Genomic DNA, 20,111 nt, shown 5'->3' on the forward strand with positions numbered 1-20,111 from the left:
AAAAGCATTTAATCTAGTAATGCAAAAGAAAGAAAAAGTTCTGCATAAAACGTTCATTCAACACCATAATAAAATAAAAATATATTAATCTATAATTCAAATATTCATGTATACCTATAAATTAAACAATAAGAAAACAATTCATTAAATGACAAGGTGTCCACAAAATAGAATAGTCTATTAAATTACATTTATGTAAATTATATGGTAATTGGCATAATACCCAAGGCATAATGCTGATTTTTAAAAAGATCCAAAATTTTATGTACCCCATAGTAAAAATAGTCAATGAGCAGGAAAGGGATGAAATTTTAGTTGATTCAACACTTTCTAAAACATAATTTCAAAATTTTAATTTTTACAGATTTTTTTTCCAAAATTTCAACTTCAAATTTCCCTACTTTTATGTTTGAGAAGCGAATTTAGAATTTAATTTGAGAAACAAACCGAAGCGAAAGATGCCTGTTTGCTAATTAAGCAAGGATAACTAACTGACCAGCGTGAACTGTGGACTTTTATAAGGAAAGAGCCACTTACTTGCATCTCCCGCTGGAGGAGAAGGATGGGCCACCTGCTCCAGGGAGGTGCTTCTGAAAGGCCGTGCCAGCTTCTCCAAGGATGGGACATTGTCGTTGGGCAGCACCTTCCCCTTGTGGCTACTAAAGAGGTTTCTGATGTCCTTCCTTTGTTTAGACTCTTGGAGGAAACTTTCAAAAGATTTGTCTTTGAATTTGAGGGAGGAAAAAACTGAGGTTCCTTTCTTTGGAACCCTAGCAGCATCTGGTAAGGTCTCTTGCAAGCTCACTTTCTCCAGGAGTATGGGAACATCTTCCATCTTGCTGCAGGGTGGGGGTGCTAGTGCAGGGAACCTCTTAGATAGCCGATTGGGCAAACTATGAGCACGGAGGGCAGGGTCAGGAGGGCTAAGGCTCAAGGATTGGGCAGCTTGCGAACCGAAGGAGAAGAAAGCAGAGGTACTGTTTGCCATATGTGTCCCATGGGACTGTGGGTCCCCCTCCTTATTGGAACTGGTTTTCCGAAGGCTGAATGAGCGAGTACAGGTGTGTGGCTGACCCAAGGGCAAAGTTTTTGATTCTGGCTTAGCCCCGGCCTTCTTTCCACCTTCAGAATTTGGAAAGAAGTTTCCCAGGGACTTTCGGATGGCATTGGCTATGAGCCGCAGGGGAGACTTGGGTGGGGCACCTTGCTCTGCTGGAGTCCGTACAGCTGGAGCCCGTGTCTCCTCCTGGGCCTCTCTCTGGGCTGGCAGTGTCTGTTTCCCTGCCCGAGGGAGGGTGAAGGGGTGCACTGGCTTCAGCACACGGCCTGGTCTCTCACTCTCAGGACTCCCCTGGGAAAGTCGCTCCTCAGTCTTGAGGTGCACTCTCTCAGGGACGAAGTCATTCCAATCCAGCAGCTTGGTCTTCTGTTCCTGAGTGAGGACTAACTTCTTCAAGCCTGACTTCCTCTCCTCTGCCAACTCTGACCTGCCCTCCTGTCGCCTCCTGGGTCTGATACTCTCCTCTCCTGGTTCTTCTCTACCCCTGAGAGATTGCTCTTGATCTGTGAGGCACCTGTCCTTCTGCCCAATGGGGTATGGGTCTTTGTGGATGCTTTTGGTACCCCCAAGAGGGCCCTCTGCTTCCTGGCACCCCTCAGAAGCCATCTCCATAGGGCTTGTGATGCTGTCTCCGCCAGGGCTCACCAGACAGTATTCTGCCCGTTCCAGCACTTCACCATGAGGCAGATAGAGGGGAGTTTCCATGGGTGCCCCTTGGGCTCTGGCTCGTCTCAGAAAGATTGGGGTAGATGAACTGAAATGACCTCTGGGGACCTGAGAGTTGGGGTTGTAAGCTGTCACCTAGAGGGGATGGGCAGAAATAGCAGTTATTTAATAATTTACAGCATTTATTTATATGGAAAAGGCAAAACCCACCCATGTTCTACTTCCTTCCTTTCTTTAGACCTCAGACACCAAAGTAAAAAATGGTTTTGCCTAAGAAAATATCATGGGGCTGCTCTTTGTTCTAAGAGGCTTCTTGGAACCTGTTGGGATCTACCTGGAACTCCTAAATCTACACTGATAAAAGGTCATTCGGGGTCCTAGATTGGGTGGGTAGGAAGTCAGAAGGGAAGACCAACACGTGGCCCTTGATGAGTTCCTGGGCCAGTGAGACAGGGCTGGCTGGCCCCCAAGGGTGGCCAGGCACATGGTGGAAGGCCAGATCCCCGATGGCTTACTCAAACATTGTCCTACTGAAGGCCTCCTTCCCACAGAATCTGTTCCTCTAACAACCATGGAACCAAGACTTCTTCCTTGGAGCCTTTTGAGGTGAGGAAGTAACAGTTTCCCTTCTGGGTTGGAGCTGTGGTGGCAAAACTATGAGCTCTCTGATCTCCCAGTGACCCTTCTAAATTGCACACCTTGAACCACTGAGAAAAGTAGCCACTTCCAGCATGGGGAACTCGGCCTTTGGCAAAGGAAGAACATAAGTAGACTCTGCAAGGAGTGGCTGTGCCCAGGCAAGGGCTTGGGGCAGGTCACAGAACTGGGGTCTTCACAAGGGCATTTTTTCTGTCTTGTGTGCTTGGCTTCCTGGCATCTAGAACAGGGCTGGCAGGTACAGAGGCTTTCTATTGCCTATAGAAAGAAAGTCCCAGTCATGCTTATCAAAAATGACATCTCCTATGCAAGAAGGATGCTGCTTCCAAGGTCCTTAGATGCTAGCAAAGGCTCCCTCTGTGTCGGTCTTCCTTCTGTTGTAAGCTCCTTAACACCCTCTGGAGTTCCCCAAGGGCAGAGCACATGTCCCAGCATCTCTGTATCCCATGGTCCATCCAATACCTGGCACAGAGTCCACACCCCAAGAGGTTGCTGAGGGGGCATCTTTGTCCTTGGAGTGAATGAACTTTCATGAAAGGTACATGTGAAGAAGGCCTGGAGTGGACCCTTGACAAGTTTCTCTCTGGTCCTGGCCTTGCACTAGGGGGCACTTAAGAGCACACAGCATCCAGAGTTAAGTGTGGAAGGTGGGTGGGGCTCACCTTCCTAGGCCTGTGCAGGACCCTGGCAGTACTCACCTGAGATGGGGAGGAGTCATCTGGGGTATGTCCAAGGACACTGGCTGAAGAAGAAGAAGAAGAAGATGGCAGGGAAGATGAAGGAGAAGACCATGAAGAAAGAGGAAGAGAAGGCTCCTTTGGAGGTGATGGAGTTCTTTTGTTCATTGGCAACAAATCTACCAGGGAAAGAACATTCTCTGTTACAAAGCTGTTGTCTCCTTCTATTGCAATAAGAGGAGACTTGCAGTGACACTCCAGTTATTTTTTTGGGGGGGCGGGGTACCGGGCATTGAGCTGAGGGGCACTTGACCACTGAGCCACATCCCCAGCCCTATTTTGTATTTTATTTAGAGACAGGATCTCACTGAGTTGCTTGGTGCCTAGCTTTTGCTGAGGCTGGCCTCAGCCTCCCAAGCTGCTGAGATTACAGGCATGTGCCATAGTGCCCCGCTATGAAGCTCCAGTTCTATAAGCAGAGCCAGGGAAAGGAAAGGTTGGAGACGGACTCAGAAGTTCCTGGTGCCCACAGCTTGGGACTTGGAGGAATGGATCCAGGAGAGGCACAGTCCTATAGGGGAAAGGGGACCCCAAGATGAGAAGTCAAAGGACCATAGTGTTTCAAACTCCTGAGGGTGCTCTTGAGACAGGTGACACAGATTTTTCAGAGTGCTTATTGGAAACCCTAAGTTTCCCTAAGCTATGGTGGTTAGGAGCTGGGGCTACATTGTCACTCATCAATAAACCATCCTAGGTTTCAGCCCACGAGGTGCTGAAGCATTGGCCGTGGCACACAAAGGGTAGACATTCACTACTAATGAAATGGCTCTTCCTCACAAGCACCCAAGAGGCTCTCAGACAGGTGGCTAGCCTGAGATATCAAGGGAACACAAGGGAGGGATGTTACAGTCATATCGAATCATTTGAAGCACACAGAGTGAGGCCTCTGCCAAGCTTCTGTTGGTCAGGGAACAAACAGGAAAGCAGTGTATCTGCTCAGAGATGCGTGAGAAAGGAGTGTGGCTGGGCCCTGGGGAGCAGCCTGATCACATTGTCGGCAGCTGAAATCATCTGGTCTCACGAAAGCAGAATTGTGACAGTTGTGGCCTAGAAGTTCTTCCGGGCTCGCACGTGCTTTCTCTTTCTCTCTTACCCCTATCCTTTGAGTATAGCAGCCCTAAGTCTGAAATCTCAAGTATTTTTTCTCCATATTGGACTATTTCAGATAAGTGGTGCTCACATAGGTTCAGAATGCCACACAGTTGGCAGACGTCCCCCTTCAGTACTGGATTCTCAGCACACCCAGGTCTCCCATGAGCCATGGTGGCACATACTGGTGTCCCCCAGACACTGCCCAGGACTGCTGCCTACTGGCCACTCCCATGTCTCACTGCCTGCTGATGGCTGCTCAGATGACCCATTGAGATTTCCCTCTGAGTGTCCAGGCTTTGGATTTTAGCTCCCTTCTTAGCTCAACACAAAGCTCAGTTTCCCCAAAGCTCTGGGTCCTCAGGGACCCACAGAGACCAGGTCATATCTAACCACCCCCAAGAGTTCCACCCAGTCCCATTCTTTTAGGGGAAGTGGCCACAGGGGTGGTGTTCAGCATTCTGCCCTGCTTTCCTCATACACAAACACAAGCACACCAGATGGCGTATCCCAGATTTGGGTTCTGAAAAGATGGTTACCTCACACACATGGTCAACGAGCCCCCAAAGGGAAGCCTTCCAGAAAGCTTCCAAGGGAAGAGGTAACCCCAGGGGACGTGGCTGATGTGAGGTGGGCAAGAAGGAGCTGCTGGGAGGAAGGCCACAGGCTGCCAGGAGCTGACGCGGGGGAGGCGCCTGGCCTGCCTCCCATCACCGGCACCCCCACCTCAGCCCACAACGAGATGGTTCGAGCCTAAAAAGGCAAAAGTCGTGAGTCAGTTGTTGCCTTGCTTCCTGTCCTCAGCTTGCCAAATTCCTGCCAAATTCCTTCTCCCCCTCTTCCTCGCCCCCTCATTCTCCTCCCTGCCATCTTCTGAATCAAACTCCTTAACGCGTTTCAAAAGTTGTCTTGGCTCCACACACTGCCTTTTTGTTCCTTCATGGAGTCTCAGGGGACCTTATGACACACAGCCAGGGACACCTGGGCACAGGAGCCCAGCAGAAAAGCCTTGGGGTTCCCAAGGTCATGACCTGGAAGCAGCTTCCCCCAGCCCACCTGGCCAGTGGGGTTTCTCTCCATACACAGTCCTCACCCTCACACGGTGCTCATCTTTGAGACAGAGTTTGGGGAGGGTTTGAGGAGTTGGGGAGCAGGGTCCCCACTTAGGCCAAGCCCTGATTCCTGTACTGCCATTTAAGCCACTGCCTGGGAGGGACACAGCCTGGGGAGGGGAAGTGGAGGCAGAGCCAGCTGAGTGACGATGGAGAATGTCATCTGCTGGAGGCTGGCTGTGCCTTCGAGTTTACTCAGAATGTGGTAAAGGGGAGCTGGGACCCCAACCCCTTCACACTCACACCAGCTGCTGGACACTGAGCAGGTTACTAGTCCCTGAGCTTCCTCAAACCTAGTGCTGCTTCAGGGGGTGGTTGAAGGGAAAAATGGGACACAAAGAAGTGCCTAGCAGTACAGGACACAAATGCCACTGTTAGCTTAATACGAGTTCCACCCCCCTCCCCTCCTCTCATGCCCTCAAATGGTGTCTAGTAAAGACATGGCTGAAGGCCTGACCCATCCCAGAGGAAGCCATGCACCCACCCCAGCCACGATTTCTCCAACTCTTCTGCGTTTCCTCATTTGCCAATTCAGACCCTCCTCTCTGGTTCTTTCCTGGAGATTGTGGCTGTCTTGCCCTCTGCAAGGGTCTTGGTCCTGGGTGCTACTGCCCCTCAGTGTCCCTTTTTGTAAAAGGGGTTGATGAGCAAACCAGGGTCTGGATCACAGTTTCTGACCCCCTGGATCAAATGCCATGCTTTTTTGAGCCCTCTGGCAGTAGTGATCTTTTTGCTGGATCCTAGAGGACATTCTGGCATGATGGTCATCTGGGGAGAGTGCCCTATTCTGCTTCCTACCAAAAAGATGACTGTCGTGGCTTTCAGCTTGGGATTTTTGTGAGAACTGGGATTTCAGGATGCAGCTTCTGAGAATTTGGAGGCTACGTACGAATGCCTCAATTCCCTCTCAAAGTCTGGGAGCGCCCTCTAGGGGCTGCAGCCTCAAAACCTGAAGCCCTGTGTTTTGCACTGAGTCCAATCAGCTCCATGGTTCATTCATTCAGTTGGCAGGCTGAGGGTATTGCTCAGTGGTGGGGTGCTTGCCTAGCATGTGCAAGGCCCTAGATTCCAGCCCTAGAATCTCTCCCATGCAAAAAAGCATTCATTCATTGAGAAAACAAGGATCAGTTACCTCCTCTGAGCTGGACTGTACTGGACACTATACCCACATGAGAATCAGTACTTGATGCTCCTCAATAACTAACAACTGAGTCCCCCGGTCCATGCCAGGCATCTTGCTGCTGTGTGGCAGTTGTCTCTGTCTGTGCCTCCTCCAACCCTGACACTGCTGTGAGGCTCTCCACCAGTCTCCTGGCTTTCACCCCAGACTGGGAGCTCCCTGAGGCACCACTTAGAAGCTTTGGAATGAACTCTGCACCCATGAGGACCTACCTGCTCAAGAGAAGGATCCCAGTGCCCTTGGAAGGTTTGGGGTTAGGAATGAGATGAGGACATGTGGAAGGCTTTAATTCCCTCCATCCTCCGGACTTGGGGCTGTCAATAATTCAAGCATCATTTTAGATTGTCCCCAGATGAAGCAGCTTGCAAAATGTGTAGTCCTGGTCCAGCTCCAAAGGTGGTCCCTGTCCCAGCCTGACCCAGTGAGGGCTGGTGGGTCTTGGGTTGCTGGAGAGTGACTCACTGGCCAGAAGTCAGTGCTGACTCAGAAGGAAGGAGCTAGGGCTCCCTTCCAATTGCTGTGCTTCCTTGCATAAACCCTGCCAGACTTGCGGCCTTCCTGCACCCACCTCTCCCACTGTGAGGCTGGAGAGAGAATGTGGAGAGGAAGTCACCAGTGGATGTGAATAGGATGGAGTCCCAGCCCCTTGAGGAGGGCCCCTGGGGAAGGGGGGATGGTGGTGGAGTGCCTGCTCTGTCCCTGCTGCAGCTGGGATTGTGGGCCAGCTTGGGCTGACTGTGTACGTGGCCACTGCGCCCCCTGGTGGGTTCCCTGACCTCACCCAGCCCTGCTCTTCCCTGGGACTAAGGTGCTCAGAAAAAGGAGCAGGGCTGTGTGTGCATCGGTGTTGCTTCCTTTCTCGCTTTGCCCACAATTACACGGGTCAAAAAGCTGACAGTGTGGCCCTACTCCCATGCACAGAATCAAATCGTACATCATCCCTGGGCCTCAGCTTCCTTATTCATGTTTCAAAAATTTTGAAGTCGATCCTTGCTAAGGCTTCTTCTGGGTAAAATTCTGGAATCTCAAGTCTCCATACTTCTAGAGTAGGGGGCAGAGAGGGATGGGAAAGTCCCAGATCCCTTGGAGAATTCTTCCTTTGTCAATAGTGGAAATCAGGTCAACTTTGTATTGTTTTTCTTACCCCTCATACCCCCCAGGCCGTGGCAGAGAAGACAGGCACCATGTAAGGAATGAGAGAGCGGCTGCCTGGGAATCAACGAGAACGCCTGCCCAGACCACCCCACCCGCAGAGAGCTCCTGATATGACTCACTGGACTGGAATTTTCTTCTCCAGTTTTGGTGTTTGCTTGGAGTTGGAGACTGGAAGCTATTGGCCCGTTGCAGAGCTGTGGTGGGAAAGAGAAAGGGGCAGGGAGGAAGGGGAGAGAGCAAGAGTCCGTCAGATGTGTAGAAGGATTTGCTCCTCTAGCCCATTTACCCCAAATTAGCAGACAAGTGGCTCTAATTGACCCAACCTCTCCTTTCCCCATACCATGCTTCCCCACCCCCACACCCTGTCTGTCATTGGTTTACTCATCAAATATTCACTGAGAACTGGCTTTAGGGCAGGCCCGGCCCCTGTCAGAGAATGCCTCCAGGTATGAGCCATCGGTCCACGTCAGGGACGGTTAGTAAACCTGCCCGCATGCACATGTGGAAACACAAGGAGACACAAACATGCCTACAGGTATGTATGAGCACGCCTACATTCTTCATTTATATCAGAGATCTTTACAGCTGAGGCTTTATATCAATGTTCCGCAGGAGTAGTAGAAGAAAACTGGAGCTCCTTTGGAGCCAGGAACCTGCAGAAAGTTTTAGCCCCTGCCTACCCTTTACCCACAGAGCACCCCAAATCCTGGAAACCAGTTTTAACAGAATCTCTGGGCAAGTCATTGCTGTGACCCCTCCACCCCGCTTCTCGTGGCCTGGTTCCAATGGAAACACATTTGCAGGACACAGTGTCCTTCCTACCGAAGACACTCTGCCTAGCTGGGCCTTGAGAATCAGCTGGGCAAAATGAACACCACATGCAGAAGAAAGGGGGTCTTGGCCATTTGGGGCATGAAAGTGGGGAGAGGGATCCAAATGACCCTGGTTCCCATATAGGACCCTCAGATGCTGTCTCAGCTACCAGTATTTCCATCACAGCCAGCGAGCAAGAATGGGTACAAGGCACACCTGAAGGCTCACAGAGCTGGACTGTGGGCATGAGAGGAAAGGAAGCCTTTGAAGGGAGCTGGGGATGGGAGGATGGAGGCAGGGAAAGTCTGAATACAGACCTCCCAGGATCCAGGGCCTAGCCAGTGTGGGCGTTCTCCGTCTCTTTCTCAACAGTCTTAGACACTCCACTCCCTACCAGTTCTGGTTGGGCCTCAGCTCTTTGTTACCAGCTAGGCTGTGGAGTGCAGGTGTGAGCCACTACCTTGGGGCTTCCTTTTCTCAGGACAAGTTTCTTGGGCTCCTTAGATCCTTGGCTCCTCTCCTCCTTTTCCCCATTTGGAAATGCTTTGTGCCTCCCTTGTCTAGTAGGTTTCCAATCCCCCAAGCCTGCCCTCAAAATGAAGTCCATGGGTCTGAGGAGGAGCCAGTGGGGATGGATGCTGAGAAGCCCCCACGCCCCTTTGCCAGATGGATAGTCCAAATGCAGCTGCTTAGGTTTTCCAGATTGGATGTTTTGCATGAGGAGCAAGCAGGTTAAGCACAGTTGCATCCTGCAGACCCCTCAGGAAGAGACCACCCAAGAAAAATTTAAGACTTCTTGTGTTAGCTCTTCATTGTTGTGACCAAAATGCCTGCCAAGAAGAGCTTAGAGGAGGAAAGATTTATTTTGGCTCATGATTTCAGACGTTTCAGTCCATGATCAGTTGGCTGCAAGGCAGGAACATAATGGTAGAAGGGCCTGGTGGAAGAAAACTGCTCAGTTCATGGCAACTAGGAAAGAGGGAGAGAGGCCAAGGCACAGCCCCAGAGACCTGCTTCCTCCAAACATGCCCCACCTGCTTACAGTTCCTGCCTAGCATCCATTCACATTATTAAACCTTCAAGTGGACTAATCCACTGATGAGGTTAGAACCATCATGATCCAATCATGTCCTATAGCCCCAGCTCTGGACATTGCTGCACTGCCTTCAACACGTGAGCTCTTGGGGGACGTTTCAGATCCAAACCACAACTAAAAACTCTGATTGTTTCTCTTCCACTTTTAACATTGTGGAATGGAACCTATTAGAAACGGTTAAAATTCAGGGGCTGTAGCTCAGGGGTAGAGCAATTGTCTAGCAAGGCTCTGAGTTCAATCTCTAGCATTGAAAAAAGAAAGAAAAAAATGGATAAAATTCCTGAGAGATTTTTCCAACACTAGTATTTATGGGACACACATGCACACATTTTTTTTATCACAACAGGAACAACAGTGTGGATAGCAATGATTAGGTGTAGTATCTCTAAGCAGCATAAAGAATGGCTGGTTCTCTTCTTTTTAGCCTGTTTTATGTGTGTTTAATGTCTGCATATAGTTCTTATTTTAAAGGAGCACTTTAATTTTGGGCATCCGAGTGTATGATCTGCAGAAAAAGGAGTAAGAGGGTAAGAATTTTACCATATGGTGCTGATGATCTCATTTTATTGTTACAAACTAGTGGTGTCCTCCATATGCCATTGGACCATCCTGTTATCAAATGATTGCCAGGAAAAAAATGGATAAATATCAATGCTTCTATGCCAGAATAATTTTGGGGCAGATTGCCCTCCTAAATCTACTTGGTTTCTGTCCAAAAATCCAATGCACTAGATCAGCCCATTTAGTTGCTTGGGCATGCATTTCACAATTAATTTATCCAGGCAGGCCCCCCAGGAAGCTGCCTTTCTGTTATTCCCAAAGTATGGGTCATGCCCACCTGCATTGAAGTACCTGGGGTGCTTATACCAAATGTAGACACTGTGCCTCATTTTAGACCTGTGGAATTTGACGTTCTGATGGTGGGGATCTGGGGATATGCCTTCTTGACAATATTTATATGAATCACTGGACTAAATTATTATGGTTGGGATTTTAAATGTCCCTGCAAAGCCCACTGTGTTTAAGGCTTGGTTTGGTGCTACTGGGAGGTGGTAGAACATTTAGGACATGGTACCTAATGGAAGGAAGTCAGGTTACTGCAGGATGTGCCCTTGAAGGAGATACTGGGACTCTGGCCTTTTTCTCTTTTTCTTTTTGCTTCCCAGTTGCCACTAGGTGAGCAATTTCCATGGCCATGTGCTCTCACCATGATGGTCTGCCTTACTACAGGACCAAAGGCAACAGAGCCAAGCAAAAATGGACCTCGGAAAACATGAGCCAAAATCAATCTTTTCTCCTTATAGGTCATCTATCTCAGGTATTTTTGTCAGAGTGATGAAAATCTGACTAACACACAGATGCTTTAGGGGAGTGTCTTCTATGGTTTTCATAACACAGGGTGTGTGTAAGTTATATTTCATGCCCTCATGTGGGACAGGCTGTGTGTAAAAGAACTTTGTGGATATGACAGCTTCCTTGACAAGCTGAGGTGATCCTGGAAATCTCTTGTTAAATGGTAGCACAATGTACATAACATAAAAATACCTTTTAAAGCATCATTTCTTAAACATTTACTAATGTGTTATAAAAGAATACAACTCAGCTGGGCACGGTGGAACATGCCTATAATCCTAGTGGCTTGGGAGGCTGAGGCAGGAGGATCAGGAGTTCAAAGCCAGCCTCAGCAACTCAGCGAGACCCTGTCTCTAAATAAAAATACAAAAAAGGGCTGGGGATGTGGCTCAGTGGTTAAGTACCCTTGGATTCAATCCTCAGTACCAAAAAAAGAAAAAGAAAAAAAAATACAATTCCAAACAGATGGGAGTGATGCTTGAAACAAGGGAAGAGGAAGGGGTAAGGGACTTGCATGTTCTCTCCAGACCCACCACTCTCCCAGGACCTTTATGTGCTCATCGACCCTTAAGCTCTTCCAAGCTGTTCTATTGTTTAGTTAAAAAAAAAGTTTTTTTCAAGCATCTAATTCAGTGGCATTGAGTACATCTATTTTCTGTACAACCATCAACCACTACTATCCACTTCCAAAACTTTTCCTCATCCCACAATGAAACCCTTTGTAATGACTGGCTTACTTCACTTAGCGTATGTCCTCAGGTTTCATCCGTATTATATCATACATCAGAATTTTGTTCCTTTTTAAGGTTGAGTAACATTCCTTTGAATGGATGTGCTGCATTTTGCTTATCCATTCATCTGTCGATGACTTTGGTTTGTTTCTCCCTTTTGGCCATGAGCTTGAGTACACAAACCAGGAATCTTTCAAAAGCAAATATTCTGGTCTTGTCCAGCCTTCTCTGAACTTGCCTTAGAGGCATTTATCCAGGGGAGAATCCAGGGGAGTTCAGTAACATCCACTCATGAGGCCAACCCTACATTATCTGGGAGTGATGAGCTTCCCAAATCAGCATTGAGAAAAATGTCAGAGATGTTACAATGTGTCTATCAATGATCAGAGCCAAAATTGATGAAAACTAAGTCAATAAAGGATTGTCTTAACACTCCTCTATCCACTCCTCTATCTGCTTGGTATTTTTTTCTAGAGTTAAATTAGACTGTTAGAAACAAAATGCTTTGGCCAACTGCCTTAGTCTCTCAAACTGGTCCATGACTCACTATTCTACCCTCACCTGCCAGCAGGGGGCACTGAGAAATAACCTCGGCTAAATTTTCTGAGGCGTCATTAAGATAGGAGCTAATACTACTCTTGATATCATCTATTTGACATGAGCAGAAACTTTCTATAAAGTACAGCATTAAGAAAAGTTATGCCCACTCTGAGAAAAGTGCAAATCAATATATTTTTTTCTCTTGGACATGGAGAACAATTGTCTGTGTTCCCTTTTTAATACTGTCTGTTTAGAACTATGTTCTGTCTCTCTGGAATGTATACTTCCTAAATTAGCTTTGTTAAGCTTACTCTGAGGCTTCATTTGTCATGTATACGGTCATAACTTTGCATTATGTCTTTTTCATAAGTGACCTAAAATCCCATGGCAGTTGAGGAGAGAGGAGAAACGAAAGGAAAAAAATGAAAGGCAGGCTTTGGATCTGCAAATTGGAGGCTGGAGCCCAGGGCAATGGAAGAGGTGGGGAGTCAGCAGTAACCAGAGGCAAGGCAGGATGTTCAGGGTATAGGACGGTACTTGGTTCACTGCCTGTGCTCGGCTTTTCTGGATGTCACTACAAATGGTACTTTAAAAATTCATTTTGATAACAATCTTCCTTTTCTTAAAAAAAAAAGACCCACATGGAAGGGGAAGTTCAAAGTTAAAAATATCTGTATCAATTCTTTTTGGTTCCCACCCTGTTTTTCCTGGGAAACCAGTGCTTCTGAGGACCAGGTGGAAATTCTAATCTTAGCCACCAGAGGGCGGTGCAGGACAAGTTGGTCTTAAAGGACAGAAAAGGCTATTGGTCCTAAAGGAAGGTGGCAAGTTTGTTAGCCTGTTTCTTCCCTGGCTCTCCTGTAAGTCAGATGACTTGGTCACAGCTTGATGTTGACTGAGTCAAAGCACTCAATTTGAGGTCATCTTTATTAATTAAATCAAACTGGGTTGCTAAAGACAACTCCTTGTAAGTAGGCTAGAGCTTAGAGGGCGGTCCCCCGGTACCGGAGGCTCAATTCTCTGGCTGGGGAGAACTCATGGTCTCTTTCCCACCTGCAAACTGGGCTTTATACTATTTACCTACATACAGGGTCCACCTGGGATGAAATGCAGCCATGTGTGGGAAAAGTCCAGGTGCTCACTGAAGGTTCATTTATTATTGCATAGGTACAGTTTGGGTGCATTTTGCGAGAGAGGAGTGCCCCAATAGTGGCCCCTGTGCTGCCCTGGGGTTAAAGGTTGCTGGAGGGACCTCTGAGGCAATACCCACACAGGTGGCACCAGAGAAGCTGTTCCAGGCAAGAGGGACCTGGGGTCCCTTATCTCTGCCAGCCTGTGACATACAACAGCTGAACAACTTCAAAGATGCTCATGGAGAAGCACACCAGCCCCGGTGCAACCCTCGGCCTCACTCGCGCCTCCCTCCTCAAAGCTGCCACCCCACTGCCTGTGAGTACTACTGTCACCTGGCCTCCAGGAGGAAAGGCTGGCCTGAGGGCCTCTGCTCCCTCCCAGGCTTCCAGAATGCAGCATGATGTACCCTCTGCTCACCGTGTGCGGCTTGCAGCTCCTCCCGGCTCTGTGGAGAATCTGCCCTGGTCAGGGGCTCCCTCAGGGAGATGTGCCGTGTTAGGGGCTTTGGTAGAGGTGGGGACTCTGGCCGCCAGGCTCTCTCTTCATAGGCCTTTGCACTGGGGGCCTCGCTGCTGCCATAGTCAGATTCTGCATCGGAGCTGGAAGGAGGAAGGAGGAAGGGGGTGAGCCAGTTGCTCTGGAACCCACCCTCAGCACACACCCACGTTGTGTCCCGCAGACCTTGGAGTCCTGGGGCAAGATCAGGGGTTTAGTTCCTCTGTGCCCAGTCCCCAGCCTTGGACTTCATCATGGTCTGAGGTATGAAACCCCAAATTCCTGTGTTGAATTCCTAATCCCCAGTACCTCAGAATGTGACTGCATTTAGAGACAGGGTCATTAAAGAGGTAATTAATTAAAAATGGGGTTATTGGGTAGGCTCCCATCCTATATGGCTGGTGTCCTCATGAGAACAGGGAATTTGGACACAGATGTGTACAGTAGGAAAATGCCACCACACTACCAGGAGACAGGCATCTATGAGCCCAGGAGAGAGGCCTGGAACAGACGTGTCCCTCTGGCCCTAGTAGAAGCCAACCCTACCAGCGCCTTGATATCGGACCTCCAGCCTGCAGAACTGAGTAGGGAATTCCTGTTGCTTAGGTTGCCGGGCTGTGGTGCTTGGTGACATAGTCCATGCTGACTGATACAGGCTCGGATCACAGCAGGAGAAAGTTCCCAGCAAACATCTGACCAACGACTCACCTGAAGGAGGGTCTCACCTTCGCCCAGCCCTGGACATAACTCCTAAGCTCTCAGGGGCCAAAGGAGCTCCTCGACCGGGACTTGGTCCTAAAACTTCAGGCCCTGAAATGCTGCTTTCCTCCCCCAGCATGGGGTGGAGGTGGTTGTAGAAAAGCCTTTCTGGAGTAGGAGGAGGTGGAGTTTAACGTGGCAGGAATTCAAGTGGCAGAGAAGTGGAGGCAGAGTGGGACACAGGCAGAGGGGACAGCCCGTGCACACGTCCAGAGTGGGAGGGCACAAAGCCCGGCAGGCAGAGCCATTTCATGAAGTTCCCTATCTGTCTATCTATTTACCTGTCCATCTATCATCTGTCCATCCAGCATGGTTCTTTCTACTAGGTCTACCTGCGTGCCTGGTGAGCCCTTCATAGTACCCAGGCCTGCCCAGTCCTGGCAGCCCACCTGCACACTGATCAGTCCCAGAGGTGGGTGTATGGCCAGATAATACCAAGTCGGGGCCTCCCTGGATCTCCTTCTGTGGACATTAATTTATGGATATGGGCCGAGGCCCTCAGCAGTGAGGGTCACCCAGGTGGGGACAACCTCTCCGTGAATTGCTGCAAGGCTGACCTGTGCAGAGGCAGCAAGGGAGAGCCGCTGTGAGCCTCTGGCTTCACTGTCACCTCCCCAAGGAGGCCTGAAATGAGGGCCACCCTTGGCCTTCCAGGTCCACACCAACCAATTTATTTGCCTTTGTTACTGAGCTACCTTGAGTTGGATGTCTGCCTCTTACAGTGGGAACTGTCCTAAGTGAAGCCTAGGAGACTAGAAGGCTGTGTGACCTAGGGCAGGTGCCTTCCCTCCCCTGGGCCCAGGTTTTCTATCTTAGGGCACTCTAGGGGAGTGGTTCCCAGGCAGATGAAACATCAGATCACCTGAGGGACTTGCTGAAATGTGTGTTCCCAGGCCCCATTCCAGAGGCTAAATGATCAAGATGTAATATACTAGACGTCTGTAACCACTGTCTCCATTTTCTCCCTCCTGTTCTCCCCACAGATTTCAGTCAGGCTCTGCCCACCAACTCCACTAAGACCAGGTCATGGATGTTAATAAGGCATCTCCTGTTGGAAAGCCCAAAGCTCCCTTCTCTGTTTATCCTATTGACTGGGCCCCACAGCTTCCCAATGTGGCAAACCACGCCTTCCTTCAGGACCAGCACTCTGCCACTGAGCCACCCCTGCCCTCAATTCCCTTCTTGAAACTCTCTCCTCTTATCACCTCAGCAGCCCTCTCTTGGTTTTCCTCCTCCCCAAGCTCCTTCCCTGCTTGCTTTCTGAATGTGCAAATGTCCTGGGGCTCTCTTCCAGGCCCAGCTCCCCAATATCGACAGGAAGATAATCCTACTCCATTCAGGATCCCTCAGGTCCTTTGGTTTAAAGTCCTCTGGATTCACCATCTACAGCCCTGCCTTCCCCAAAGATGTTAAATGTGCATGTTTGACTGCTGACTTGATATCTGCACAAAGACATGGGCATCTCAAACCCTATGGTCCAGGTAGAACTCTTGGTTTTTCCCCACGACCTATATCCCCTGAACCTTTTGACTTCAAGAAATGATCGTACCCTCTGTTCAGTGATGGAGTCAAAACCTGGGAGTTGCCCTTGAATTCTTCTTTCCCTCAGGTTCAGCCAATCAGCAAACCCATCTCTGTTCTCCTCCCTGATCTCCCTGCCTTTGCTCTGGTCCTCCTGACCCATCCACTCCCCAAGGCAGGGCCTGCTGACTTTTGAAAACTGTGACTGAGACGTCACTCTTCAGCTCGCAAATTCTCTTTCAATTATCTCCGGCGTGGCATGCAAGCCCTTCTCGGGCCCCTGAGCCCGCTCCTGCCTGCCTTCCACCACCTCTCCCGCATCAGGCTGGCTCCCACTCCGGGGCCTGTTCACTAGCTGTCGTCAGGCCGGACTGCTCCTCTTCCTTGGCCATCCCTTCTCGTGAACCCATTCTTAGCTTCAAAGTCACCTCCTCAGGGAGGCCATGGTAGGTCCTCTGCCAAAATGGCTGCCTTCCTTCTCCTTGGAGCCACACCCCTCTGCAGGGAAACTTTGCAGCTCCTCCCAGAAGGGGTGGAGCCCACTTCCTTGTGCCTTGAATCTGGGCTGGCCATGTGACTTGCGGTGGCCAATCAGATGTCTTGGGAACTGTACTGGGCAGGGCCAAGCCTGGGTCTCCAGAGACCTTGTGCTGCTCCCCTTGTGAGCAAGTCTCAGCTGCTGGACGGAGGATGAAGACTCAGGGCACGGTTACCTGCTGTCATCACAGCTGACAACTAACTCAAATGCAGAAGAACCCTGCTGGGCCAGGTCACCAAGACCAGGGCTGCCCCCAGGGCCTGCTGAGCTGAGGGCTCACTCACTCACCTGGGACTGGCTTGTTACCAAGCATGGTTTTGGTAGTCAATAAGGGACACGGAGGCCTCATCTGGTCACCCAGTCTAGAAAGCTGACCTGTTGCTCTCTACCCCTACTTTGCTTCTCCACCTGGTGCATGTTTTATTTCCTCACTTGCTGACTGTCTGTCCAACTTGGTGAAGGGAGGTGAGAGCAGGGACTTGGCCTTGGGTTGGGCACTTCCCTGAGCTCAGTCTAGTGGATGAGGAGCAGCTGATACTTCTTGTTGAGTGAGCTGAATGATTTGGGCGTGTCTGGGGGGAGGCCTGGATCTGCATTCCTCATGATCACCCTGGTGCGGATCTGATGCAGGAGTGAGATGGCACCCTCAGAAAGTCGTCGAGTCACCAGGCTTCATTTCCCCTGGTGGCCTCCCCATCACCTTGCACTACCATCTCAGGGTGGGAGGGGCTCCTGGGGCCCTGTGACACGTGATGCCCATCTGCACCCCTTGCTGCAGACCATGTGACAGTCACCTCCTGGGAGAAGATGGTCATGCCGGGCCTTTCCATTCCCTGAGAAGATAATTGCTAACATTTTCAGGATTTATTACACCCTGAGCGTTGTTACACACACACATGTTAACGTTTTGATCCTTACAAGTCCTTCTGAGGTAGGCACTATGATTGTCTCCATTTGATGGATGGGGAAACTGAGGCCCAGAGATGTCCCTTTCTGCAAGGGGGTGGAGAGACCAGCTCCCCCTCCTCCAACCCTCATGTGGTCCCCATCCTGCAGCAACCTGGGCATACCTGCTGTCCTCACTGGTGACCAGGACACACACAGCCAACACGTCCTGACCAACCGCATCCTCCCCAGGGCTGATCCTCACAGAGGTCCACTCAGAGGGCAGGGGAGAGGCAGCTCCACCTTCTACATCACTGGGCTCTGGCTCAGGAACACTCTTCGGCTTCTTGGGGGAGGTGGGCTCATCTGCTGAGAGGAAAACAGGGTCTAGAGAGATGGTGGAATGGGCAACTCCAGCAGGGCCTCGACTCCCTGGGGTCTGGGCGGATGCTGGGAGGGTGCATGCCTGGGGCGGACGCAGGGGCGCTGCCATTGCTGGGCCCATCCCTCAGCCTGACAGATGCACAGCCTTTCGGGCACACCTCCTGTGTGCAGGGCATAGACACATTGGTCATCCCATTTAATCTGGAGGGAGGGTCCCAACATGTTCAGAGGGCCCACTGCAGGCTCACTGGCTGCTGGTGTCAAAAATCACAAGCCCCAATCTATTGCTAAGCCCAGGGGTGACGTCTCAGTTCTCATCTTATTGACACACCGGCAGTGTCTGACCCAGCCCATCATGCTCACTTGCAGAAACAACTCTCCTCTCAGCCCGACCCCCTCCTCCCCACTGCCAATCTCCTTTCTGGTCTCCTTTGCTGGTCCCACCTTCTCTCCTTGGCATGAGAATGCTGAAGAGTGACAGGGCTCAGGTTCTGAACCTCTTTGTCTATACTCACGTCCCTGCGGATCTCATGGCTTTAAGTAACCCTCCCAGGCTTACATCTCCATCCAGGAATCTTGACAAGCATGCTGTGCTCACTTGGCATCTTCACATGGACATCTAACGTACCCGTCAAACTCAACTTGTCCAAACCGAATGCTTCATCTCCACCTCTCCACAACCTGCTGCACCCACAGCTCTCTCCATCTTGGCAAAAGGCAGCAGAGCCCCTGGGTCAGGTCAGCACCTCAGCAGCATCCCTGACTTCTCTCTTCCTTTCAATCTTCACTCAAGCCATCCGCTAATCGTGGCTCTCCCATCAAAATCCATCAGGAACACAGTCCTGCTCTTTATCACCTGGTCCCAGCCCCATGGCCTCTTGCCTGGATGACAGAAACAGCCCCTACCTGGCCTTCCAGCTTCCCCCTGCCACGCCTCACCCCCTCAGCCTTTCTCAACACAGCAGCCAGAGTGACCCTGTGGAAGCGCAAGTCAGACACCGCCACCTTCTGCTCAAAACCCATTGGCTCCTCTTTTCACACAGAGGCAAAGCTGAAGAGTCATACCTAACTGGACCCCCAGTGGCCCCTGGGTCCTATCTCCTCTACTGCCCCCCTGGTTCCATTTGCTCTGACCTCCTTGCTGTTCCCGGCACCCTGGGCAGGTGCCCACCAAAGCTATCACTTGCACTGCTATCACTGCTAGAAGACGCTGTCCCTAGACACTTGCGTGCAGGGCTGGCTCTCTCGCCACCTTCCAGAGCCTGCACCGACAGGCCTGTTGAACTCACCCTGAAGTTTCACTCATCACACGTCTCAACTCCCAATAGACCATACAGTTTTCTTATTTCGTTTATCGTCTCTCTCCAGGACTAGAAATGTAAACAGTGATGCTTGTCCAGTTTGTTGTTAGAGTTTACCTAACAGTAGGTGATCAATGAGTACCTGTTGAAGGAGTGAATGAATCCATCTTGGCTCCTGATCAGCCGAGTAACCCTTCTCTGCTCAGGTGTTCTTTTTCCTTTCCAAGGTAAAGACCTCGGCTGATCTTGGCTTGATCTCACCCCTCATCACCCCCCAATACCCGCCATTGTCTTTTCTTTCCCGCCATCTTAACTTTTTTGCCTACCGCGATTTAAACACACTGAAGGCTCTCCTGTTTGAAGAAACCACTTTCCAACCTCAGACCCCACCCGGCAGCCCTTTCTCTCTTCTTCCTCCTTTCTGGCCCATCTTCTTGGTGGGCTTTGCTGCACTCATGTTCTCTACTTCTTTATCAATACCCTTTCATCCTGCTTATGCCCCTACCCCAAACTGCCCCCTGCAAAGTCCCTGGAACCCCCCACTATTGTGAAATCCAACTCCCAGGGCTTTGGGGTCCTCCTGTGACCCTTGACTCCCTGGCTCCTTGCTGCTCGGAGGGATGCTTCCTCTTCTTGTCCCTCTGCCTGTTCCATCTCAGCCATCCAGTATCCTAGCAGCTTTCTTTTTGGGTGCTCAGGATAACCCACTAATCATTTGAGCATTCTACATGTGCTCAGCCTGTTAAGCTCATGTGATCCTCTGAGGAAAGCAGCATTGTTAGCTCCATTTTTCTGAGGAGAAAACTGAAGACTGGAGAGATTACGATGCAAGCACATGGCCACACATTGCTTCAGAGGACGGGAACTAGTCTGTGTGTCCATGAGCACAACAGATCCCCAACTAG

General features: G+C 50.2%; 1 protein-coding gene across 1 annotated transcript in view; it reads right to left on the reverse strand.

Moving 5' to 3' along the window:
- Mical2 (microtubule associated monooxygenase, calponin and LIM domain containing 2) overlaps window positions 1-20,111 on the reverse strand; it is a 208,942-nt gene that overhangs the window by 44,173 nt on the left and 144,658 nt on the right. The window contains exons 26-30 of the mRNA XM_047516541.1: window positions 17,707-17,887; window positions 13,741-13,922; window positions 7,776-7,850; window positions 3,082-3,239; window positions 538-1,861 (exon numbers count right to left, since the gene is read on the reverse strand). Of these exons, the coding sequence (XP_047372497.1) occupies window positions 538-1,861; window positions 3,082-3,239; window positions 7,776-7,850; window positions 13,741-13,922; window positions 17,707-17,887 (1,920 nt within the window). The remainder of the gene's footprint in view (window positions 1-537; window positions 1,862-3,081; window positions 3,240-7,775; window positions 7,851-13,740; window positions 13,923-17,706; window positions 17,888-20,111) is intronic.

Source organism: Sciurus carolinensis, chromosome 11, assembly GCF_902686445.1.
Source record: "Sciurus carolinensis chromosome 11, mSciCar1.2, whole genome shotgun sequence".
In the NCBI taxonomy this organism is placed as follows: domain Eukaryota; kingdom Metazoa; phylum Chordata; class Mammalia; order Rodentia; family Sciuridae; genus Sciurus; species Sciurus carolinensis.